The following is a 26,450-nucleotide window of genomic DNA, read 5'->3' as shown; positions in this document are numbered from 1 at the left end:
TGCTACAACAGGGATAGGGAGACTAGACATACCTCAGCAGGCTACATGAATCATTTACCAGGGCAATAATCTTCCTTGGTAACCACTGAGTTAGCACATTTGTGTCACTGGCAGATTTGATTACCTCAGTCATTATATCTTTTTCCAGGTCATTTATAAATATTTTTAAAATCAGAAGTCCCAGCACAGATCTCAGGGGAATCCCACAATTCACCTTTGTCCATTGAGAATATGAACCATTTAACTAGTTCTCAATCCACAATAGAACATTGCCTCCTATCTTATAGTAACATAGTAACATAGTAGATAACGGCAGAAAAAGACCTGCATGGTCCATCCAGTCTGCCCAACAAGATAAACTCACATGTGCTACTGTTTGTGTATACCTTGATTTGTACCTGTCCTTTTCAGGGCACAGACCGTATAAGTCTGCCCAGCACTATCCCTGCCTCCCAACCACCAGTCCCGCCTCCCACCACCGGTTCTGGCACAGACCGTATAAGTCTGCCCAGCACTATCCCTGCCTCCCAACCACCAGTCCCGCCTCCCACCACCGGTTCTGGCACAGACCGTATAAGTCTGCCCAGCACTATCCTCGCCTCCCAAACACCAGTCCCGCCTCCCACCACCGGCTCTGGCACAGACTGTATAAGTCTGCCCAGCACCATCCCCGCCTCCCGCCACCGGCTCTGCCACCCAATCTCGGCTAAGCTCCTTAGGATCCATTCCTTCTGAACAGGATTCCTTTATGTTTATCCCACGCATGTTTGAATTCCATTACCGTTTCAAACATGCGTGGGATAAACATAAAGGAATCCTGTTCAGAAGGAATGGATCCTAAGGAGCTTAGCCGAGATTGGGTGGCAGAGCCGGTGGCGGGAGGTGGGGATGGTGCTGGGCAGACTGATACGGTCTGTGCCAGAGCCGGTGGTTGGAGGCGGGACTGGTGGTTGGGAGGCAGGGATAGTGCTGGGCAGACTTATATCTTATGACTTTCTAGTTACTGCTGGAGTCTCTCATGAGGTATTTTGTGAAGTGCTTTCTGAAAATCCATATACATTCTATCAACTGGCTCACCTTTATCCACAGGGCTACAGGGAAAGGTAGACCTATGTGGCCGGGGGGGGAGTGCAGAAACCTTTGTGGTGGGGGAGGGGGTGCCGTGAAAACTTTCTCAGACACTAAGGTTTTCGTGAACCGAAAAAGATTGAAATCACTGCTATAGATTACAAATTACTAATAATGGAACTGCAATTTCTATCAGCACTTTGGGCTGTATATTAGTTTGTCAGTTTGCCCTTTTACATTTTCAGCTTGTAGAATCCTATGAGCCTCCATGGCTCAGTGCTCCATGGGGTTTTCTTGTCTCATACTAAGCTCAGACCATGCATGCACACAACAGTGGGGAGGCACCAACAAACAAGTAGAGCACAAAGCAAACCCAACATCACTGAAAAGCTTGAATTGGAGCATGGAGAAATACTGATCTGCAGTGTTTGGTTCTTACCTGTCCAGGCAATCCCAGTAGGCAGTAGTGGCTTTAAACCCAAGAATAGAAAAGATTGGAATGGAAGCATAGATAGATGTCAAACTATTTATTACAGCTACTGTCACTGCATCTTTTTCACAGTCATTCCTAAAATAAAAATATACATAAAGAAAAAATTACATAATCTTTCCATGATCCCCATCTAATATGTTTCATAATAATATATTGCATAGTTAAAATAGTTCATGGGCAGTCACCCTATATATGTTATACCATGCTAAATTGACAAATTCTTTGAACAAATCTTTGTATATGCAGTACTGTGGATAACTGCAGCTATGGCACTTGACCTAACATTTGTGATAAGATCTATGGTTCAGAAGGGCCCAAAAATACAAAGGAAAAGCGGAAGCTATTAGAGTCCAGATTGACAGATGCTCAGAAATATTTTAATCAAGGAGTTTGTATATGAGGTTTCAATGGCTATAACTGAAGCAATGGATACTGTGGGAGCAAAAGGCCCCCACATAAAGCACTATATATGGCACTATACAACATAGCTATATAGAACTATAATATGTGGCACCACAAGTCAGAGACAAGCTTATTCAAACATCCTGATACATGTTGGGACAAAGCCTTCCGTACAGACTAGAGGCCTTGAGTGAGAAGACAAGAACTTTAGAATTTTCCTTGCCAGCCGGACTAACGCAGTGGCTGGGACAACACCTGCATATTGTTTATAGACCCATGGCTGATGGTTAAGGTGACCCTGCAGCACCAGTGAGACAGTATTGTGGGTATTCAAGTCACGACATCTGAAACAGACAAAGTTGTTATGATAAACATTGGAGGTGGTGCGTCGACAGCAAAGCCAGAATGCAGCACGTCACTAACCCAGTAGCAGCCTGCAATTTCTGGATAAAAGAGGCTCTTATCCAAGAAAAAGGCTGCTTTGCTCTTCATCAGATTGGAAGTTCTTTCCCCACTCTGCCTCCTTGACTGATCTGTCTGAGGAACTCTCTGCCAACTGGTGGACATCGTGTGCCATCTCAGTCCAGGTTGTATAGTTGCTGTGTTGTTGCTGTTGGATTTGGATAACTGGCTGGACTAGAAGCTTATCTTAGGGTTATTTGTGCATTTGCCTTTAGGTTGTCATTAGTATTGCATCTGTTTTACTGTTTCTGCTGCTATGTAAATAAATTATTTTCTATTTTTAATAATATTTTTGAGTGTCGGGTCAGTGCTTATTAGTATATTTGAGCTTTAGAATTTGGGTCTAGGGTTATATTCCCCAATTACACCCAAAAAGAGTGTAATCTACAAGTTGTTGGTGATGCCTCACTTGGAGTATTATGATCAGTTTTGGAGGCTGTATCTTACTAAGGATGTAAAAAGACTTGAAGCGGTTCACAGAAAAGCAACAAAAATGGTATGAGATTTGCATTGCAAGACTTAGGAAGAGACAATTACTGACCTGAACATGTATACCCTGGAGGAAAGGAGAAACAGGTGTGATATGATACAGACACTCAAATATTTGAAAGATATCAATCCACAAACAAACCTTTTCCAGAGACAGGAAGGCACAAAAACTAGAGGACATGAACTGAGGTTGAAAAGGGGCAGACTCAGGAATAATGTCAGTAAGTATTTTTTCACAGAGAGGGTGGTATGTACCTGGAATGCCCTCCCGTGGGAGGTGGTGGAGATGAAAATGGTAATGGAATTCAAAAATGCTTAGGATAAACACAAAGGAATGCTGTTTAGAAGGAATGGATCCAAAGAAGCTTAGTGGAGATTAGGAAACAACACCAGTAAATTGGAAGCAAAGCCAGTGCTGGGCAGATGTCTACAGTCTGTGCTCTGATCATGGCTGGATATATTCAGCTTCAAAAGTTGAAGAATAAGGCCAATGCTGGGAAGACTTCTAAGGTCTGTGGCCTGATTATGGCTGAATAGATTTGGATGGGCTGGAGTGGAGCTTTTCAGGGGCTTTGATGTTAACTTCAATAGAAATCAAACAAATAAAACATGGAAAAGAAAATAAGATGATACCTTTTTTATTGGACATAACTTAATACATTTCTTGATTAGCTTTCGAAAGTTGCCCTTCTTCCTCAGATCGGAAATAAGCAAATGTGCTAGCTGACAGTGTATATAAGTGAAAACATTCAAGCATTACGTTAACTTCAAAAATTTTAGAACAAGGACAGTGCTGGGCAGACTTCTATGGTCTATGCCCTGAAAATGGCAAAGACAAATCAAGCTTTAAAAGCTACGAATAGTTCCACTTTTGATTCACAACTTCAGATACATCAAAATAATATGGAGAAATATAAACTTGAGATTCGGGGACAGAAGGTGGCAAAATTCAAGAGGGACGAAGGAGATTATGTTAAGGGCTATGTATATCCCTGGATGGACGTGACTAAAAGATCTAAATGACACTGGAGGATGAAACGGGTTGGTTTTGTGAATACATCGAGTGATTCGTCTGGTGATGAATCCAGTGGAAGGGCTTTAACAATCATAACAGCGTCCACTGTGAATAACCCTTCACCTTGTATAATTATGGTACAGCCAGAGACCCCCCCCCCCACACTGGAATGGTGGAGGGCCCTGTCATAGAGCTCAGGCCATTACAGACCTTGGCTGAGTCAGAAATCTGATGGCTGACATAACTGGGAGCTTACTGGAAAAGTATGGCCTAGTTTGTAGCCCGGATTGAGGCCTAAAAGTTAGGTCAATAGATATGGAAACAAAATGGAGGATTTCAGCACAAAATGGAAGCCCGTATCTGTTACAAAGTGGAATCTTCTCTAATGTAAGTTAGAAAAACAAGTTGAGAAATGAGTGAGTCATGCCAGGTGCAGCTGGATGCAGGGTCTTGCTTAAGATTTGTGGTCAAGCGAGCTAAAGACAAAACCATGTTAGCAAGATAGAAGCTACTCATTAGCATGAGCCAATCAGTGACAACCATGACATTAGCATAGATCCAATCAGGTATATCTACTGTCATACTATCCATATCCTGAGGGCACCTATAAAAATCAGGGTATTTCCTGGTTTAAGTTAGAGAGACAAGGGTTGCCACTCTCTCTCTCCAGGGGAAACCAATGTGTCCAGCAGAATTGACAAATTACCTAATTGCTTTCCCTTGTAAAACCTTTAATTGGTAAAAGAAATTATAAAAGATTAGGAATTAACACCTGTTTGCAGCTGGATTATTATATTTCTATAATTAATTGATTGTACGTGCCTGTTGTCAATCACTGATTTGACTTGTATCTTGGTAAATAAACTCCTTATCCCAAATGATGATTTGTGGGCTTCACTTAATGATGAAAGGCTGTAAGTATAAATGCTTTTGCTGTATCAGGCTGTCTTTCACTGTATTCTATAACTTGTAATCTAAATCCAGTTTGTCATAAGGCTGGTATCTTTTCCTTAGACCTAACGTCTCCCTTAGTGGCAATTCCTTTTAGAACTTCACAACTCCTTGATTACCCCAGTACTAGTGCTATTTAGAGATGGAGTCAGATTTAAGGTCACTCCAGCGTTTTGGGGGGGCTCGGGACCCCTCAATTCAAAACAACCTCAAGAATCTTTTTTACCCCCGGAGCCTATTCATCAGCCTGTGGTCCAGCAAGGTGTGAACAAATCGAACAGAGGACAGCGACAATTGCGGGGGACAAAAGAATAGTGTTTAATTTATCTGATAAGGTTCTGACAGATTCTCAAGTAAGCGTATTGGAATTGGGCTTATCTTTTGTTCCTACTTCTTGGTATGATGGCTTCTTTAATCGAAAATATTTATATAGATTTTTTCGTAAACTGAAACTTAAATTATTCTTTAGCCAACAAGAAGGAACCAATACTGAAGCTGAATTTCAAACTTTTATGTCATCTCATCGCCTACAGTCAACAGTGGCCCCTAGTGGTCTGAACAAGGAAATTGAATGGCAAGCCTTGTTGTGAACTTTTCCCGCGCTTACATATCAGCTGTTCTCTTCTTCAAATGCTGCGCGTGTGTGGGCGTTCTTTGCTGGTCTTTTCTCGGGTCGGACGGATTCCTGACCTGTTTTTGCTGCACAGTAAGTTTAAGATAGTATTTTGTTATTAAGAAATTTTTGGAATCACTAGTTTATAATACTGAGAAGGTCTTTATTGATTAAGTTTAGTTTTGAGGATTTTTAATGTATTATTTTTACTTTTATAGATTAAGTTCCCCTGATGACGCCAGTTTAATGGCGAAACATGGCCTATGTTGGGAACAGGGAATTTAGAAATTCACATCACATGAACTGAGAAGAAAAGGTGCTATTGGAGCCTCTGTTTTAGATCAGCGTCCATGAACTAAAAGATGACTGGGGCGCTGTTTTGAGAAGATACTCTGAACATTTACAGTTTTGTTCGCACCAGCACCCAAGCTAAGTAACTTCAAACATTTAATAGCTGTTTTCATCTTGATATTTTTTGATATTTTTTAATATTAATATCTAGCTGGTGGTAGGACGTGCGATGATGTGAGAACTGCGTGTAAATGCTTCTCAAAACCCTGAGACACTTTAGCACACCAAAAAAACTGAGCACATTTAATTTAATTATTGTTTTATTTATTTGTTATTTTTTTGTTTTTTGATTTAGTAATAAGGTTTCTGGCTGAGTTGTTGAGTATAATTATTGAAACCGATCCTTTAAGGAAACCCAGAGTTTGGATAGTACGGACAAATCAAGACCAGGTGTACATATGAAGAATCACATACCATATGTAATGAGTTTATCTTGTTGAGTAGACTGGATGGTCCGCACAGGTCTTTATCTGCCATCATTTACTTTTTTTTTTTTTTAAATATCTTTATTGAGTCAGAGGCAAGTAACTGTGACAATAAACAGAGCAAAACACAATGCTACATCACAAGCACAAGTAAAGAAGACTGGCAATCAAACAACTTCTCAACCTATATAGACATCACATAAACTAATACCAATATTCAACATAAAACAGATTCACCCCTGACTCAGTGTTTTATTGAAAATCCCCCCCTCCCCTCCCCTTCCCTTCCCTACCCCCCCCCCCCCCCCCCCCCCCACTGTCCATCCAACACAACTACACTGGATAGCCCCTTCCGAAAACTGTCTACCAAGACATGGACATTCCCCAGCTTACTTCCACCAGCAGACTGAAAATGCTATTGCACTGCATCGGTCTCAGACTGAAGTTCTAGTACAGGCACATCGGAGACTCTGCCCCACAAATCTCTATATTGACATTGCCCCACAGATGTAGAGAACCTAAGAGAAGTGAGTAGCCAGCTGGCCATCTCTTTCATAACACCCAGCCAAGCAGCCATCGTAGGAGGAGTGCTATCCACCGACAACTTCAAAATGCATTTCTTAACAAGCATGGTGGCAACCAAAATGAACTTACACTGCGCCTCTCCCAACCCCTGCTTTTTAAGTTAGACTATACTACCCAGAAGCACAACCGAATATGACCACTCAAATGTACACTGTAAAACGCTTAAGATAAAAGTGAGAATACCTGGCAGGGGGTAGAGGATAATTTGCATTTTGTTTTCTTTCACATTAGAGGTAATTTACTAATTTGCAGGCAAACATAACCTTCCCATTATCCAAATATAGACTGGGTAAATGTAACATCGGGACATGCTACAGAGGTACAATTCCTTGATGAAATCAAGGACAGCTTTATGGAGCAGCTGGTGCAGGAGCCAACGAGAGAAGGAAAAATTCTAGACTTGGTCCTTAGTGGAGCACATGATCTGGTGAGGGACATTATGGTACTGGGGCCGCTTGATAACAGTGATCATAATATGATTAGTTTTGATATCGACCTTGAAGTAACTGTACACAGAAAGTCAAATATGTTAGCGTTTAACTTTAAAAAAGGAGACTATGATAAAATGAGAAGAACGGTAAAAATAAATCTTAGGGGGGCAACTGAGAGAGTAAAAACTGTACAACAGGCATGGACGCTGTTCAAAAATACCATCCTGGAGGCCCAGGCCATACATATTCCATGAATTAGAAAAGAAAGATGGATGTCCAAAAGACAGCCGGCCTGGTTGAAAAGTGAGGTGAAGGAAGCTATTAGGGCTAAAAGAAACGCCTTCAGAAAATGGAAGAAGGAACCGTCTGAAAATAACAAGAAGCAGCATAAGGAGTGTCAATGCAAATGCAAGGCGCAGATAAAGAAGGCCAAGAGGGATTACGAAAAAAAGATAGCATTAGAGGCAAAAAAACATAGAAAAATTTTTTTTTCGGTATATTAAAAGCAGGAAGCCGGCAAAAGAATCGGTTGGGCCGCTGGATGACCAAGGGGTAAAAGGGGCGATCAAGGAAGACAAAGACGTAGCTGAGAGACTGAATGAATTCTTTGCTTCGGTCTTCACCGAGGAAGATTTGGGTGGGATACCAGTGTCGGAAATGGTATTTCAAGCGGACGAGTCGGAGAAACTTACTGACTTCACAGTAAACCTGGAGGACGTAATGGGGCAGTTCAGCAAACTGAAGAGTAGCAAATCTCCTGGATCGGATGGTATTCATCCTAGAGTATTGATAGAACTGAAAAATGAGCTTGCGGAGCTACTGCTAGTGATATGCAACTTATCCTTAAAATCGAGCGTGGTACCGAAAGATTGGAGGGTGGCCAATGTAACACCAATTTTTTAAAAAGGCTTCAGGGGAGATCCGGGAAATTATAGACCGGTGAGTCTGACGTCAGTGCCGGGGAAAATGGTAGAGGCTATTATTAAAAACAAAATTACAGAGCACATCCGAGGACATGGATTACTGAGACCGAGTCAGCACGGCTTTTGTGTGGGGAATTCTTGCCTGACCAATTTACTTCAATTCTTTGAAGGAGTAAGCAAACATGTGGACAAAGGGGAACCGGTTGATATTGTGTATCTGGATTTCCAAAAGGCGTTTGACAAGGTACCTCATGAAAGGCTACAGAGGAAATTGGAGGGTCATGGGATAGGAGGAAATGTCCTATTGTGGATTAAAAATTGGTTGAAGGATAGGAAACAGAGATTGGGGTTAAATGGGCAGTATTCACAATGGAGAAGGGTAGTTAGTGGGGTTCCTCAGGGGTCTGTGCTAGGACCGCTGCTTTTTAATATATTTATAAATGATTTAGAGATGGGAGTAACTAGCGAGGTAATTAAATTTACTGATGACACAAAGTTATTCAAAGTTGTTAAATCGCGACAGGATTGTGAAAAATTACAAGAGGACCTTACGAGACTGGGAGACTGGGCGGCTAAATGGCAGATGACGTTTAATGTGAGCAAGTGCAAGGTGATGCATGTGGGAAAAAAGAACCCGAATTATAGCTACGTCATGCAAGGTTCCACGTTAGGAGTTACGGACTAAGAAAGGGATCTGGGTGTCGTCGTTGATAATACACTGAAACCAAAATGTAAAACTAGTGAGTGTCCAGAAATTTAAATGTGGCATGAGGGCTGTGCAAGGGAGGCCCACACAGAAATAAATAAAACACAGGGCAAAAGAGGCACAGAAAGGAATGTAGCTACCAGAAAATAAAACAACTGATTCACAGAATATTGTAGCTTAAGAAATACAACATCAGGCAAAATAGTACTGCCCCTGTACCCACAACTTCAGGTGGGACAGCTCAGTGTGACCCCAATTTCTCTGAAGGAACAGTGAAGCAGGTGTCTATTGAATATCCTGATACAGAGTTTGTATTTCTATATTAATTAATTAATGCAGCAGGAATCATGTTGGTTATGGGTTTATAATGGTGAAAATGTCAAAGTAATTTCAAGAACTTCAAACGTTAAAACCTCCTCATCAATACAAACTTAGAAAAAATAACAAAATCTTTATTATCTTATTTGTATTTCTCTTGTCAACTAAAAACAATCTAAAAATCTTTAGGTATTGCTGATAACCTCAGATGTGAATCAGTTCAGCTTAAGATATATATAACACACATAATGCTTTTGTTTTCTTATTGACTTCACTTATATATCACAGGAAATGAACTTACTTTGGTGAGTTGTAGCTTGAAAATGCTATCAGTCCTCCAAAAGCCAAAGAGAGTGAGAAGAAGATCTGGGTGGCTGCATCAAGCCATACACGAGGATTCTTTAGGACGTTCAGCTAGAAAGAATGCAATTTCTTTTTATTTTTCTTTATCAATATTTATAGCCCACCCATCCAACCACCTGAGCAGGATACAATAATCACACATAATAATAATAATAAGGAAAAAAAACCAACACAATAATACCAAACAGTTTCAATCCCAACCTCACCCACTCAAGATCGACCAAAAGCCTTAACAAATAAAAAAAGCTTTCAACTGCTTTGTAAACAATCCGTAAGACGACAGTTGCTTCAGTGCATCCGGAAGAGCATTCCATAATCGTGGACCTACAACTGAAAAAAACTATCCTGAATCATCTGCAACCGAACCTCACGCACAGAGATAATATCCAACAACCTCAGATTTTGAGAACGTAGCTGCCAACCAGGATAATATAACTGTAATCTTTGCTTCAATTCAAAAGGAGCATCACCATGCAATACCCGAAACACCGGTATCAACATTTTAAACTTAATACGCCACTCAACTGGCAACCAATGTGATTTCTGCAATTGGGGAGAAATATGATCAAACCTGCTAGTCTTTATAATCAACTGTGCCACAGAATTCTGTGCTATTTGCAAAGCCTTCAACGTGGCATATGGTAAACCACACAACAAAGCATTACAATAATCGAATTGTGAGACCATATAGCTTTGCACCACTGTGTGAAAATTCTGCTCTGAAAAAAATTCTGTATCCTAGCCACCAACCATAACTTAAAAAACACAGCACGAACTACTGATGCCACATGGGCTCGAAAAGATAATTTAGCATCTAAAATTACTCCCAAAGGATCAAAGAAACAACTGGTACCAACACTGAATCCAAACAAAAACTAGTAAAAAGACGTGATGCCCTAGAACATGACAACCATAAGATTTGCGTCTTGGTGACATTTAAAGTCAATCCATTGGTTTGTAACCAAACTTCCACTGATCTAAAATAGGACTTAACCAAACATCTGTCATCCTTTAGGACACCCGAAACAGGAAAATAAAATTGTATATCATCTGCATATATACGATACCTTACCCAAGTCCGTCAACACCTTACACACAGGAACCAAAAACAAAATAAATAAATAAATAACAAAGATAAAAGCCCTGTGGTACACCTGTGGCAGCTATCATTCATCTTGAAGAGGAAGACCACTGAACTACTTGAAAAGAACAACCTTCCAAAAATGAGCCAAACCAGTCCAAGACCTTACCAGCAACCCCAAAAGATCATAACCTTTGCAACAGCACCATATGTCTTACCGTATCAAAAACTGTGATCACATCTAAAGAGATCAACAAGAACGGATCACCCCGATCAAATCCAATCTGATATCATCCAGCATAGTCAATAACAAAGTTTCAGTGTTATGCTTCTTTCAAAACCCAAATTGACAAGAATCTAACAAGGAATGCTGTTCCACTAAATCAGTCAACTGAACTAGTACTAATTGTTCCAGAACTTTTGAAAAAAAAAAAACAAGATTTGAAATGGAACAAAAATGAGCAACTTGATCAGTACCTAACAAAGAACACTTCAAAAAAGGTTGAATCACTGCTTTTTCAAAATATTCTATTAACAAGTAACATCATAGTACCAGAGATCTCCGATTTCATCGCCTTCATCACCATTGTGGAACATGCATTCAAAGGACACCCTGCATTCGATAAGGAACCAATGACAAGCACCACCTATGAGAAAAAGAAGACCACAACTCCGGCTCTGATGCATCATGATCCATAATCATACCAATCTCCCCTATCATGCCTGTCATCCTTGATTAAAAAAGGTCAGCTAACTGCTGACAAGGGAAAAGCTGTTTCACTCACAGGCGGAGTCACCAACAACTCCACAACAGCAAACAATTCTTTATTCTGAGAAGATGCTCTAGAAATCCGTCTATCAAAATACACCTGCTTTTATCATACAATATACAACCGAAATACACTCCTGGTATTTGCTGAATCTCCAAGTCAGAGAGAGAAAAGTAGTTCCATGATACCAGTCGTTTATGTGGCATATGCCACTCGCCACAGCTAGATATTTCAGGTTAAGCAATCCCATCTCTCTGTGCTTCAAGAGGGTTTAAAGCACCTTCAGTGGCAACCTAGGTCTTTTACTTTGCCATATAAAATGACTTAGAACCCCGTCAATTTTCAGTTCCTCACCGCTTTCAAAAATATGGGTAGCATTTGAAAAGTATAGAGCCATTTGGGTGCCAAAATCATGCTAAACAGAAGAATGTGTCCCCAAATAGATAATGGGTATGTTCCCTAAAGTCGCAATCTCAAGCGTGTTTCCTCTAGCAGGGTCTTAATATTATAAGCATATAAATGAGTAACATCTGCTGGTAAGAAAATACCCAAGTAACGGAGAGGCATCAGTTCCCATTGTAATGGGAATTCTCCCCACCAAGCTCATGCACCCCCCTGAGATGAGACATCACCCTAGATTTCGATAAATTAAGAGAAAAACCTGCTATGTCCCCATAGCGAGTCACTAATCGAAGAAGGGCAGGCAGACACCTTTGTGGGTCAATCAAGACTACCAAGTCATCTGCAAAAGCCAATTCTTTGATCTGGTGACTGGTTATATTCACCCCTGAGATTTTCTTATCATTGTTCAAGACACGAAGCAAGGGTTCCAATGCTAAAATAAACAAAAGAGGAGAGAGTGGACACCCCTGCCTTGTGCCTCTTCCAATAGGAAATCCAGTTGAATGACCCCATTCACCATAAGTTGTGCCTGGGGGCCTGCATACAGGGAGCAAATTGCTTGAAAGATCCAACCCCAGAACCCAAACCATGAGAGCATTTCAAAAAGATATGGCCAGTGAATTTTGTCAAAGGCTTTCTCTGCATCTAGACTGATCATCAGAGCCAGGATCTCCTGTGACAATGAGACATTGCAAGGAGGATCTTTCAGACATTTATAACCGAGTGTCGGGACTGGACAAATCCTACTTGTGTTTTTGCCACTAATTGTGGGACTATCTTACCCAACCTAGTTGCCAAGATTTTAACAAACAATTTTAAATCTTCATTTAAAAGAGAGATAGGAATCAGCCTGGTCTCTTTGTTTATTGGGTTTTGGGATAAGAGTTGTCAGGGCTGTATTAGCATAGATTGGGAAGCGACCTGTATCTACCATTGTGGAAAAATACAAGAGGAGCCTGGTTGAACAGGTCTTGAGGGACTATATGGCGTGTTCCGTAGCCTGCAATGGGAGGTTAAGAGGGTGTCAAAGAAGGAAGCTTGGCTGCGCGGAGAAAATCTGCTGTGGATGCTGTGGGAGCCTGGGTTCTTTCAGTGCAAGGGGAAGTGAAATGGTCCAGCACATTTTTGTAATATGTTCATTATTAACGTGACCCCCCCCCCCCATTGGATCTTGTAAAGTAGATATAGTCCTAGTACCCCCCCCCAGGTCTTTACCATGTGGGCCAACATTGTCCCTGATTTATTCCCATAATGATAAAAATGGAATTTACGATATATGGATGAGTGGGTCATATACCCAGAAACACCATAAAATCAGCACAATCATACGTAAACCTCCATTACCCATGAAGCAAAGGACTCAAATACAAATCCACCTATGCTTCCAGCTTTTCCTACTTGAGTGCACAATTGTGGAATGTAGAAATATACCAAAAGTAGTAAAAAACACACTCGACCACATGTATTTCCGGAAAGCACTAAGAACTGCTCAGAAGGGCATACCCCACCGACCCAACATAAAAAACCTGGACATCTGCGACGCAACTTAACCAAAGATCGTAACGGACATATCCTAACTCTTCCTTTCCCTCTCTAAGTTCACCCCAATTGTCTTTACCATACATGTATCACTCTACCATAATATCACCTTGATATTAATCACAACTTGTATTTGTTCATACCAAAATGGGTTAACGCCAATTACGGTACCTTGTAAGCCACATTGAGCCAGCAAAGAGGTGGGAAAATGTGGGATACAAATGCAACAAATAAATAAATAAAATATGCTCACGTATGAGGGTATTCAACGCTGTTAGAATAGAATGGTAGAAATCTTGGGATTCTGGGGTAGAACCCTTGCTAAGTTTCATTTTAGCCCTGACCTGCTTAGCCTCTAATTCTAATATGATAGCCACACATCTAGTGTTGCAGGCACTTGTAAAAGCAATTACCTCCCCTTGTAGCACCACTTAGGTGGTGTCCCAAAACAGACAGGGTTGGTCTAAATGCTGACCATTGGTGACAATAAAGTCTCTCATTTGTAGGAATTTGAGAAAAATTGAGTCCTTAAACAAATAAGCAGGGAATCGCCAGTTCTTCTTCTGGAGACTCCAGGTGCACCCATACTATGGAATGATCAAACACACCCCCAGGGCCCACTACTGCCACAAGCACATTTTGGAATAGTGAACCGGACGTCCTCTTCTGGATTTGTTGGCGTCGCAACAACCTGAGTACGCAACTGCCCAAACTCTACAGACCTACCTTGTTGGCCCCAGCTGGAAAGGACTAAAATACAAGCTGATACCCGCCACCACCTTCTCTTACCTGAGCACGCAGTTGTGGAATGCACTACCTATAGCCTTGAAGGCTATTGACGAAATAACCAACTTCCGCAAATCTCTGAAGACACATCTCTTCCACAAGGCCTACAAAGAGAACCCATAGCCTACAAAACTACCCCATTAATCCACCCAGTTATCACAGTCCACCTGCTATCCTGCCTAACACCTTCTTTCTCTCTTCCCTTACCCAATCATTGTACATTACCAATTGTATCTGATATCATGGAATGATTATGTCATAACCAAACTCTGTAAGCCACATTGAGCCTGCAAATAGGTGGGAAAATGTGGGATACAAATGCAATAAATAATAAATAATAATAATAATAACATTGTAAAAACACATAGTCAAGGTGAGACAGCGTGCTGTGGGCCCTGAAAATATGTGTATAGTCTCACTCACCAGGGTGAAGGTGTTGCCAAGTATCTACAAGATCTAAATCAGCTGTAAAAAGAGAGAGAACACCCTCACCCGAGCCCCGGACACTACCTCCCGTGGATCTAACCGAGCTATCTATTGTGCTGTCCATAACTAAATTAGCATCTCCCATTACAATCATTTTTTTCTGATAAGGCAATAATTTACGTAATAAAGAAGGGGGTAATAATAGTGACTGTTAAAAGGCATAGGGCCATACAATACGAGAAGATGGAGCTCCCTGCCTTAAACCCAGACCCTCAATAGAAGAAAAGAGCCCTTGTCATCTTTGAAAAGTAATTCTGCTCTATAACTGAGGGATTTACTGAATAGGATTGCAACTCCTCTGCGTCTGCTACTGGAAGAGGCAAAAAATACCTCCTCCACCCACTGCCTCCGTATCTTGAGATGCTCACCTTCTATAAGTCTAGTTTTTTGGAGGTAGGTAATGTCTACAGCCTGATGCTTCAGAAAATTAAGGATTTTTGTATGTTTGATAGGTGATGAAATGCCTCCTACATTCCATGTGGCCAATCTACATAAACCACTCACAGGTAAATGATGAAGTGAAACAAGGAATACTTGACAAGACACTGTATAAGAAGTATTGTCCAGGATGCTCAGCCTTCACCCTGGAGCATCATACTTACAGCTCACCTCACACCACAAATACAAACACATTATTACAGTAACATCAACACCCCTAACACCCCGTGAACCCCTTCTTCCCTACCATCACCCACAGCCCCAACAAGCCTCCATTATTATTACCCACCTTCCTACTACCAGAAACAGTAACCACAACCAAGACAGCATGGTCATCTGGACTGCCATGGGCCAACCACATGTACCTGCATCATGGGCCCTGAGCCCCCTTGAACCTCCTCAACTTGGATCAATCTAAGTACAAGGTGGTACACTCACTAGATCACTCTTTGAGGTGAAAATTCAAGTCAGGGAAAGCGTTTATACCCAATCAGAAGAATTAACTGATCAAACCAAGTAAACCTGTCTGGGCAGCAAATGTCCAAAAAGAAAAAGATCATTGTCTTGCCACAAGATCACAAAGCTGAAGTAGTTTCCTCAGTCTGGGATGAAATATTATTGCAGTGTAGAAAGGAAGAAGCTTGTTCAGGTGATTCCATAATCTCCCATTTGCCCACATGGAAAATTTTTAATATCACTAGGTATACCAGTATGAACCGCCTCCTGGTCTCAGCCAATTTGGAACATACAGGGCCAAAATGCCTGCGTTTGTCTATAACGGATACTGAAAAATTTTGGAAAATATGAATAGTTTGGCCTTCATATGCAACTGTATTCCACTTCTGTCTGTATTGCCAGAGTATTTCCTGACATCACACCAGGCAATCGGCAGCCCAGTCTGTGAGCTTGATCCAGCTGCATTGGGCTCTGTCCATCCTGGCCACAGAATTCCTCTGTCAGCCATCCTTCTAGGATAGAGAGGAGCTGAGAATCAGGTATTGATTCAGAAAATCCAAGAAACTGGAGGTTATGCATCCAGGACCTATTCTCTAGCTCCTCTAATCTCTCTTGTTGCTGAGAGACCTCAGACCTCAATGTGCTGATCTCCACTCTCTGGGCCTGACGATCATCATCCTGTCGAGACTCGCGTTTCCAATCCAGGAACTCGGCTGGCCAGATCTTCAAAAATAGTTTCCGGGTGCGTAATCTGGGAGGCCAGTCGGTTGAAATTAGGCTCCAAAGCCGAGGTCATGGCAGTAGTAAGCTCAGAGAGAGCAGCTGCAGTAAACTGTGACCCTGCCGTGCTTAGGCTATCAGCCATCTTGTCCGCTGGTGCTTTAACCCGGTTGTTCTTGCACTTGATTTTGCTGTCCATCAGTGTACCAGTGCATTGTACGAACTGGTCCATACAGTCCTGAGGTCTTCCAAAGTACAAATCTACTAATTGTAAAGATGTGCACAGGTAAAATTTAGGGGCCAGAGGGACTCGGGGCCCAAGGAGCTAGCAGAGAATGCATCTCAGTCCACTCACTGCATCACTTGATCATCAGGTGCAAGATTTTAAACAAAGTTTCTGAAGATCCATACAGGTTACCAATTTGGCCCCATTTTTCCATAAACATGTCAGGTCTTCCCTAGTTACTTCAATAAGCTCTTCCTCTGACCATAATCTTGCCAGGGTAGTCATGCGGGTATCTGCCTGACCCAATGGTGCATCCCCATACCAGATAAAAAGCTTATTAAATTTTTTTTTTTTTTTTAATTCTCATTTTTATTAAGCTTTTTTAACATACATAATTTCACCTTCATGAATGATAATACACAAATTAGAAATAAAATTTTAAACATATAAGAGAACTAGTAAATTTCAACAAATTATCGACCTCAATATTGAGAAAATCAAAACAAGATGTAAGATTACTTGATTAATCTAAAGGAAATTGTTAACGTATTAATGTCTTTATCCATGAAGCACTTGTCCCGGACACTTCTCTCAAAAGCTGTTAAACAGTATACATATGGGACTATACCACCACCTGAACTTCCTCTCTACTAAGCAAGAATTCCTCTAATTGCTTGGGGTCAAAAAACTGAAATTGTTTAGACTGAAATATAATTCTGCACACACAGGGAAATTTCAATAGGAAACTAGCTCCTATTGCCACAGTTCTAGGGCGCAAGGTCAAAAAGGCCTTGCGCCTCTGTTGAGTCTCTCTTGATAGATCCGGGAATATCCTTATTTTTGATCCCAAGAACATAGAATTTAAATGTCTCAGAGAAAGTCTTAAAACTGCGTCCCTATCCATTTCCAATGCGAAAGAGACTAATAAAGTTGCTCTTTTAGTAATAACCTCCAAAGAGGACTCCAAAAAGGATGTCAGATTCATCACTTCTCCACCTTGAGGAAACTTTGATTCAATCTGCAAATAATAAGCTCTAGTTATAGGTGGTAGTGAGGTTTCTGACATACCCAATATTTCGATAAGGTATTTCTTAACCATTTGTACCGGAGTAACCAATGGTGAGCTTGGAAAATTTATTAGTCTCAGATTTAAACGCTTAGACTGGTTTTCAAGATATTCCAACCGCCTTTGAGTAAAATTCTTATCCTTTATCAAAGTTTGTCCCACAAGTTCCATTTTTTGAGTTCTTTCCGTAAGAGATTTTACTGCGGTAGTTTGAAATTCAGTCAATTGCATTTGGGATAGAGCAGTTTCTGATAAAGTTTTAATAGTCTCAGCATTTTTACTAATTGCAGCTTGTAGAGAGGTATGGGCAGTGAAAGTCAAGTCCCATAGTGACTCAAGCGTCACTACGGCTGGTTTTTTCATTTTCTCCAGGTTCAAATCGGGAAGGGGTGCTTTGGCAGCATTTTCCAAAATACTCACGGTCTGTAACGACAGCATAGAAACAGGAATCACCTCTGATACTTTCAGGCTGCCAGCACTTTGTTCTCCCTCAATCTGCCGCCGGCTCCCTCCCTGCTCGGTCTGTAAGCCACTTCGGATCAGATCGTCAGGACTCAGCAGCAGACAACCACTTCCCGGTTGTGGAGGAGCCGCACGTTCGACGGGGCTAAGGGAAGCCCCGTCTATACTGTCGGCCGACGTCAATACGTTGGCCACAGCTCCAGGAGTTGAAGTTTGTCCGGGACCTGGCGCGATTCCAAAATCCTCCATTTTTGCCTGACGAAGTTGGCTTGACCCGCCAGGGAGAGAGGGAATCTCCCTGACTTTGCCTCTCCTTTTCCCCATCTCAAGGGTCAGGTAAGGAGCGAACTTGTTCGGCGTTTAAGGAGAAGTGTGGATCGCGTCTAGCTGTGCTTCTCACACAGCCGCCATCTTGAATCAAAAGCTTATTAAATTTGATTGGGAGGGATTCAAAATCCTCATCTACCTTTATCATACAAAATATCAGTTGGAAGGTCCACCCTCGACTCGAAACAGGTCACCTCTGGGGAATTTGGCAATTGATGAAACCACCACAACATAACTCTCACCATGCACGCTGACCCACCACAAATAGCAGCCTGTATGCCTCCCACACCAGAGGGAAAACCCACTGTGAACTGCTGTTTCACCTTCTCGTGCACATCCTTGAGAGCTAAGCCCTTCTGCACAAGGATGGCAATCCTTCTGCACAAGGAATCTACATTGGGATACTTTCAGTATCTATTTACCTCTAATGCCAAAGGATATATTCTGCCCAAAACCTTGGACTTTATAACAATCCCAGCCGAGTTCTCTCACTTCACCAGCATGATGCCGAAGAGCACCTTATGGAGCAGAGAATGCTTCAAGGCCCCAAAAGACCCTTCAGAATAGGGTCCCTTTCTCGCTCTCTCTTTATTTTTCATGTATCACAGGCTTGATCCAGACTTAAAGCAGTGGCATAGCTACAGGTGGGCCTCGGTGGGCACAGGCCTACCCAGTGGCAGCGCCACACTGCTCTGTTCCCCCTTTCCTCCACAGTGTCCCGACATCTGCGCTCCTGTCTCAGAACCCCATCCCTCCCCAGTGTTAGTACAAGCGTCCTCGGTCCCTGCGCTCTTGTCTCTGAACTCCGGCCCTCCCCGGTGTACCGTACAGGCGTCCTCAGCGACTGCAGTGATTCATTCTCACTGATTACACTGGCCCCACAGGCTTCCATTTGCCGTGTTCCACCAGACAGGAAATAGGCAATGATGTCAGCAAAGGTGGTACACAGCAGATGGAAGCCTGCGGGTCCAGCGCAAGCAGCGAGAATGAATCACTGCTGCTGCCGAGGATGCCTGTACGGTACATTGGGGAGGGACAGGTTTCAGAGACAGTACAGATGCTGGGACGCTGCGGAGGAGAAGGAGGAGTTGTGGGGTAGGTGAAAAAAATCTATGTTCTTATAAAATATCTCAGGGAAGATATTTGTGGTGGGTGGGGGTTGAGCAGATGGGCACATGGAAGGGCCCATCCAATTTACCTCTGGGCCCATCCAAAATACCTAATCTGGCTATGCCTCTGCCTTAAAGCACCCTGGGAAGCTTTACTGTGTAGCAGAATAGAGAGATGGCTCTGCAGGCTGTTCCCAACATTATCCCCCCTCCCCATTACCAACTTTGGAGGGAGTAGGGAGGAGAGAGGAACTCTTGATGTGTGTGTCACCTGCTGAAATATTAACTCAGTAGAAAACTATAGCTGTGCAGTTTCTGCCATGCCTTAGGGTCAATATGTAGTTTTCTTGAACTTTCCCATTTCTCTAACAAAGAGAGAAGGGGAAAGGGGAGATTATAAAAAAGAGCATGTGAGATTATAAAAAAGAGCATGTGAAGTCCTTTAACACAAAGCGCTAATAAAAAGGTTAAAACACCTTTTTTCTTCCCTCTCCTTCCCAAAGTTCCAAAGTGCTTTCAAAATACGCCTCAGAAACATGACGGAAGATAAGGACCAAATGCCCATCCTCAGTAACCACTAATCCCTTCAGAAATCCCACGTGCCTGTCCCACACTTTCTTAAATTCTGACACAGTCCCTGTCTCCCCGACCTCCACCAGAAGGCTATTCCATGCATCCACCACCCTTTCCATGAAAGAGTATTTTCTTAGATTCCTCCTAAGCCTATTTCCTCTTAACTTCATCCTATGCCCTCTCATTCCAGAGTTTTCTGTCATTTGAAAAAGGCTCACCTCCTGTACATTAATGCCACAGAGGTATTTAAACAACTCTATCAACTCCCCTCTCTCTCACCTCTCTTCCAGTGTATACATGTTGAGGCTGATAAGCCTGTTCTTATATGTTTTATGACAGAGACCGCTTACCAATTTTGTAGCTGCCCTCTGGACTGACTCCATCATTTTCAAACACTCTTACAAATGGGATGCAAACATACTGGACTATAATCTAGGAAGAACAGAGATGGTCAAAAAGGTGGAGGAATAACTCTATGTGAGAAACAATATCAAGGTGACTGAAATGTAGGGGGCCAGGTGGAAAGGAAGAAGCAATATGGATTGCCTTGAAAAGAGAAGATGGAACCTCTATCCACTATCCACATGGGTGTTGTCTACAGACCTCTGACACAATTGGAGCAGCTTGATAAAGATCTGGTTGCAGATGTCCAAAAGTTGGGACAGAAAGGAGACGTGTTCTTACTGGGAGGTTTCAACCTGACAGATGTGGACTGGAAAGTTCCATCTGCAGAATGAGAAAGAAGTAGGGAGATTGTGGATGCTTTTCCAAGTGCTCTGCTCAGACAAATGATGACAGAACCCACGAAGGAAGCAGCGACGCTGGATCTGGTGCTCACAAATGGAAAAGTGTGTCTAATGTCAGAGTGGGTGCCCACCTGGGCAGTAGTGATCATTAAACAGTTTGGTTTGATAACAGCTAGAGCAGAGGGCAGCCACTCAAAACTCAAGTCCTGGATTTCAAATATGCTGACTTTAGTAAAATGGGGGCGCACCTGAAGAAAGAGCTGATGGGATGGGAAGACATGTGAGAAGTGAAAAGACATTGGTCTAGGCTGAAAGAAGCTATTAAAATGGCTATTGACCTGTACATGAGGAGAGTAAATAAAAGCAAGAAAAAAAGAAAATCAAATGCTTCTCCAAACAAGTGGCTGAGAAAATAACGACAAAAGAGCTGTCATTCATGAAATACAGGAAAACTCAAGAAGAGGAACATAGAAAAAAAAATACTGGAGGAAACTGCAAGAAGCCAAAAGGGAGAATACGTCTGGCAAAAGCAGAGGTGGAATAACAAATGGCTAGAAATGTAAGGAAGGGAGACAAGAATTATTTCAGGTATATTAGTGAAAGGAGAAAGGCTAAAAATGTAATTGTGAGACTGAAAGATGGTATGTATGGCTATGTGGAGAATGATAAGGAAAAAGTGAACATGCTAAACAAATACCCATGAATAAACCACAGAGGGTATAGATGGTATTTAAATTTTAAAAATAAATACATCTGTTCTATATTCATGGAGAAAAATACTGGAGAAGGACCACGATTGACTGGTAAAGGTACATATGAGAATGGAGTGGATATCGTACCATTCACAGAAGAATGTGTTTATGAACAACTTGAAAAATTTAAGACTGACAAAGCCATAGGACTGGAAGGGATATTGAGAGAACTTAGAGAGGTTCTGGTGGGTCCTCTTTCAGATTTGTTTAATAAATCCTTAGTGACGGGAAAGGTTCCATGGGATTGAAGAGCGGATGTGGTCCCTCTTCACAAAAGTGGTGATAGGGAAGAAACTGGAAACTACAGGCCTGTAAGCCTCACTTCGGTTATTGGACAAAGTAATGGAAATGTTGCTGAAGGAAAGGATAGTGAATTTCCTGGAATCCAATGATTTACAAGATCTGAGGCAACATGATTTTACCAAAGGTAAATCATGCCAAACGAATTTGATTGAATTCTTTGACTGCGTGACCATAGAATTCGATTGAAGATGTACGCTAGATGTAATCTACTTGGATTTCAGCAAAGCCTTTGACACGTTTCCTCATAGGAGGCTCTTAAATAAACTTGACAGGCTAAAGTTGGGACCCAAAGTGGTGAACTGGATTAGAAACTGGTTGACAAACAGACCCAAGGGGTTGGTGGTCAATGGAATTCACTTGGAGGAAGGAAAGGTGAGTAGCGGAGTGCCTCAAGGATTGGTGCTGGGGCTGATTCTGTTCAATATATTTGTGAGTGACATTGCCGAAGGGTTAAAAGGTAAGGTTTGCCTTTTTGCAGATGATACCAAGATTTGTAATAGAGTGGACATCTGGAGAGAGTGGAAAACATGAAAAGGGATCTGCAAAAGTTAGAAGAATGGTCTAATGTTTGGCAATTAAAATTCAGTGCAATGAAGTTGAAAATGATGCATTTGGGAAGTAGAAATCCAAGAGATACATATGTCCTAGGAAGTGAGAGGCTGATATGCACAGACAGGGAGAGCATAGGCGCCCTGTATAGGAGGCTTGGGGAGGCTAAGCCTCCCCAGCCCAATCGTGGACTTCCAATTTCCCTGCTGCCCTCACAAGCACAGTGGTTTTGCGAGGCAGCTCTGGCTCTCCCTCCTTCCTTCCTTGGTTCCCGCTCTGACTGGCTCCCTGAACAGGGTTGCCAGGTGGAAAATTTTTTTCCAGCCCAATCCAGCCCAAAAAACAGCCCAAAACCCGCCCAAACACAAACCCCGCCCCTGACACCCCCACCCCCGCGTCATCACCCCCGCCCCCGCCGTCATCAACCCCGCCCCCGCCGTCACCGGCCCCGCCTCCCACGTCACCGGCCCCGCCTCCCCGTCATCGGCCCTGCCTCCCACGTCACCGGCCCCGCCTCCCCGTCATCGGCCCCGCCTCCCCGTCATCGGCCCCGCCTCCCACGTCATCGGCCCCGCCTCCCCGTCATCGGCCCCGCCTCCCCGTCATCGGCCCCGCCTCCTACGTCATCGGCCCCGCCTCCCACGTCACTAACCCCGCCCCAAACGTCACTAACCCCGCCCAAAAACGTCACTAACCCCGCCCCCCGCGGCCGAAAAAACCGCCCTGAAGCCCAAAAACAGCCCAAAAAACCGCAACCCGCCGCGGGCAAAAATTTCCCGCGGTGGGTCGCGGAAAACCACCCAATTGGGCGGTAAAACCGCCCACCTGGCAACACTGTCCCTGAATCGCTCAGCAGCCCCCCCCCCCGCGCGTTTTAACCTTTACTTTCCAACGTGGCAGAGACGTCAATCAAAGAAGAAGGGCACAACAGGCTCCCTCGCTTCCAGCTTCTCTCTTCACACAGTGCCTCGCCTTCGCAGAAACAGGAAATGCATCATCACTGATGCTGAAGGCGGGACACTGTGTGAAGAGAGAAGCTGGAAGGGAGGGAGCCTGTTGTACCCTTCTTCTTCTTTGATTGACGTCACTGCCACATCAGAAAGTAAAGGTTAAAACGCACGGTGGGGGGGGGAGCTGCCGATCGATTCGGGGAGCCAGTCAGAGCGGGAACCAAGGAAGGAAGGAGGGTGAGCCAGAGCTGCCTCGCAAAACCGCTGCCACGGAGAGGAAAAGGGTTGCGCGGGGGGTGGGGGTCAGAAAGGAACAGAGAGGAGGGCTGTTGGGGAGCTGAGGGAGGCAGGGAGAATCGCTGGATGTGGAGAGAAGGCGAGTTCAAGGGGAGAGAACAGACTGCTGTAGAGGAGGGAAGGGCAGGGTAGAGGAGAATTACTGGACTTGGATGGCTGGAGGGGAGGGCATGGGGAGAGAAGAAATCGCTGGACAGGAGGGCAGGGGAGAGGAGAATTGTTGGACATGGATGGAGGGGATGGCAGGGGAGACAGGAGAATTGCTGGGCATAGATGGAGGTGACAGGGGAGAGAGCAAATTTTCTGGAGATGGATGGAGGAGAGGGCAGGGGAGAATGGAGAGTTCCTGGACATGGATGGATGGATGGAGCGGAGGGCAAGGGAGAGAGGAGAATTGCTGGACATGGATGGATGAATGGGGACAGGGGAGAGAGGAAATTTGCAGGATATTGGTGGATGGAGGAGATGGCAGGGGAGAATGGAGAGCTCCTGGACATGGATGAAGGAGAGGGCAGGGGAGAGAGGAGAATTGCTGGACAACATGGATGTGGATGGAGGAGGCAGGGGTGAGAGGAAATTTGGACAAGGATGGATGGATGAAGGGGAGGGAAGTCAGGAAGGAGATGCACATGGATGGAGGGGAGGGAAGAGAGGAGAAATGCTGGACATGGATGGAGGGCAGGGAAGAGAGGAGAAATCTTGGACAAGGATGGAGGGAAGGAAAGATAGATAAAGGAAGGAGATGCACACGGATGGAGTGGAAGGAAGAGAGGAGAAATGCTAGACATGGATGGAGGGGAGAGAAGACAGAGGAAGTAGATGCACATGGATGGAGGGGAGGGGAGTGAGGAGAAATGCTTTATATGGATGGAGGGGAAATTGCTGAATTTAAGGGCTGGATTGGAACACTTTGAGGGCAGATGTTGAAATTGGAGAAAGGATAGGGTCAGGGCTACAGATGGTAGACAGGACGCATAAGGACACAGAAGGATGGTGGACATGTTGAGAGAAAAAATATCATATGGAAAGAAGACACTGGGGCCAAAGCTAATAGAAAAACTAAATGCTCAGACAGCAAAGGTAGAAAACATTTTTTATTCAGAATTTATTAATTGGAATATGTCAGCTTTTGGAAATGTACATCTGTGATATTTTGCATGTAAGTTTCAATTTTTCTAGTATTGCTGCATGCTGAGTCTGACTTCTTGAGGTAACTTTCCAGTTCAGTATTTTGCCTTCATATCTGTTGTGTCATGTGTTTTTCATGTGTGATCAAGATGCAGTATTCTGCTAGCGTGTAGTATTTGCAGCCCTTTTTGTTTTGTTTTGTTTTTGTTTCACTAGGTTGTGAACTGGTGTTTTAGAGCCCGGTGTAATTATAGTGCTGCCTTTCCACACATAAAGGTTGTAGCTCGTCCTGTCCTTGGAATTAGTGCTGTTATGGTTTGGTAAGGCTATGAGTGTGTTTTTGCACAAGTGTGTGTATAGTGTTTTGCAGTGGAGAGATTGTGTGTTGGGCTTACTGAGGTGGCACCAAAACATCAGAAAGGGTGTACAACATAAATCATGACACACTACCTCTTGAAGGATCTACATATGGTCGTTAATAAAAGGAGCTCATTGTGAACACTATCCACCCTAAAAGGGTGTTTTGTGGCTCTAAATGAGAATTGTGATATGATCCCTTGTATCATATTGTTGACGGTCTGCATTTTCCCTATGGATGGTATATTGTTGTATTATGGTCTGCCCAGTGTAATATTTATGGTACAGTAAGGTTCTGAGTGTGTTTTTGCACAAAGTTGTGCATAGTGTTTTGCAGTTGAGCAATTGTGGTTAGTATATGCTTTGAGCAACCACTTTATTCTTTGACATCTAATATCTAAATTTAATAAAAGGTATTAACTGTGACTATTTTATTTTTACTTATTTTTTTTCTGTGTTGTCAGACAATTATGGCGGTAAGCCCCGCCCCTGGCCCCACCCCTAACCCCGACCCTTTAGCCTCCCCAAACAGTTGGGCCACCGACTGCCTATGAGGGAGAGGGACCTTGGGGTGATGGTGTCCAAGGATCTTAAAACATCAAAACAATGAGGTGGGCATAGCCAGAAGGATGCTAGGCTGCATTGAGAGAGGCATAACCAGCAGAAGAAAGGAGGTTTTGATGCCCTTGTACAAGTCACTGGTGTACTGTGTTCAGTTTTAGAGGCCATATCTTGATAAGGATGTAAAAAGACTAGAAACGATCCAGAGGAAGGCAACAAAAATGATATGGGGCTTGACCTAAGACATATGAGAATAGACTGGAAGACCTGAATATGTATAGCCTAGAGGAAAGAAGGGACAGGGGAAATATGATACAGATGTTTAAATACTTGAAAGGTATTGATATAGAAACAAATCTTTTTCAGAGAATGGGAAACGGTACAACTAGAGGGCATGAGCTGAGGTTGCAGAGAGGGTGGTCAATGCCTGGAATGCCCTCCTGAGGGAGGTGGTAGAAACAAAAACAGTGAATGAATTAAAAAAGGCATGGGATGAACACAGAAGATCTCTATTTAGAAAATGAATGGTATAAAAAAAACCCTTAAATGGCTGCATGTGTGAGGATTTTTGAGTGAAGCTTGGATGGCAACTCCAGTTGTGAAGAACTAAGGCCGGTGCCAGGCAGACTTTGTAGGTCTGTGTTCTGTATATCAGTGGCATAGCTACGTGGGGCCAGGGCCCCCGTAGATTTGGCCCTGGATCTCTCTGCCGACGACACGCCCTCCCCCCCTCCCGCCGCCAACCTGCTGTCGCCGTCGCCTGCCTTTGCT

The 26,450-nt window shown here is 43.2% G+C and overlaps 1 protein-coding gene across 1 annotated transcript in view; it reads right to left on the bottom strand.

Annotated features, from left to right (window-relative positions):
- The window catches only part of LOC115474290 (sodium-dependent neutral amino acid transporter B(0)AT3-like), a 157,551-nt gene that overhangs the window by 50,563 nt on the left and 80,538 nt on the right, over positions 1 to 26,450 (bottom strand). The window contains exons 6-7 of the mRNA XM_030209699.1: positions 9,534 to 9,646; positions 1,508 to 1,636 (exon numbers count right to left, since the gene is read on the bottom strand). Coding sequence (XP_030065559.1) covers positions 1,508 to 1,636; positions 9,534 to 9,646 — 242 coding nt within the window. The remainder of the gene's footprint in view (positions 1 to 1,507; positions 1,637 to 9,533; positions 9,647 to 26,450) is intronic.

This window comes from Microcaecilia unicolor, chromosome 1, assembly GCF_901765095.1.
Source record: "Microcaecilia unicolor chromosome 1, aMicUni1.1, whole genome shotgun sequence".
Taxonomy (NCBI): Eukaryota; Metazoa; Chordata; class Amphibia; order Gymnophiona; family Siphonopidae; genus Microcaecilia; species Microcaecilia unicolor.
This window is presented reverse-complemented; position numbering and strand designations above follow the sequence as displayed.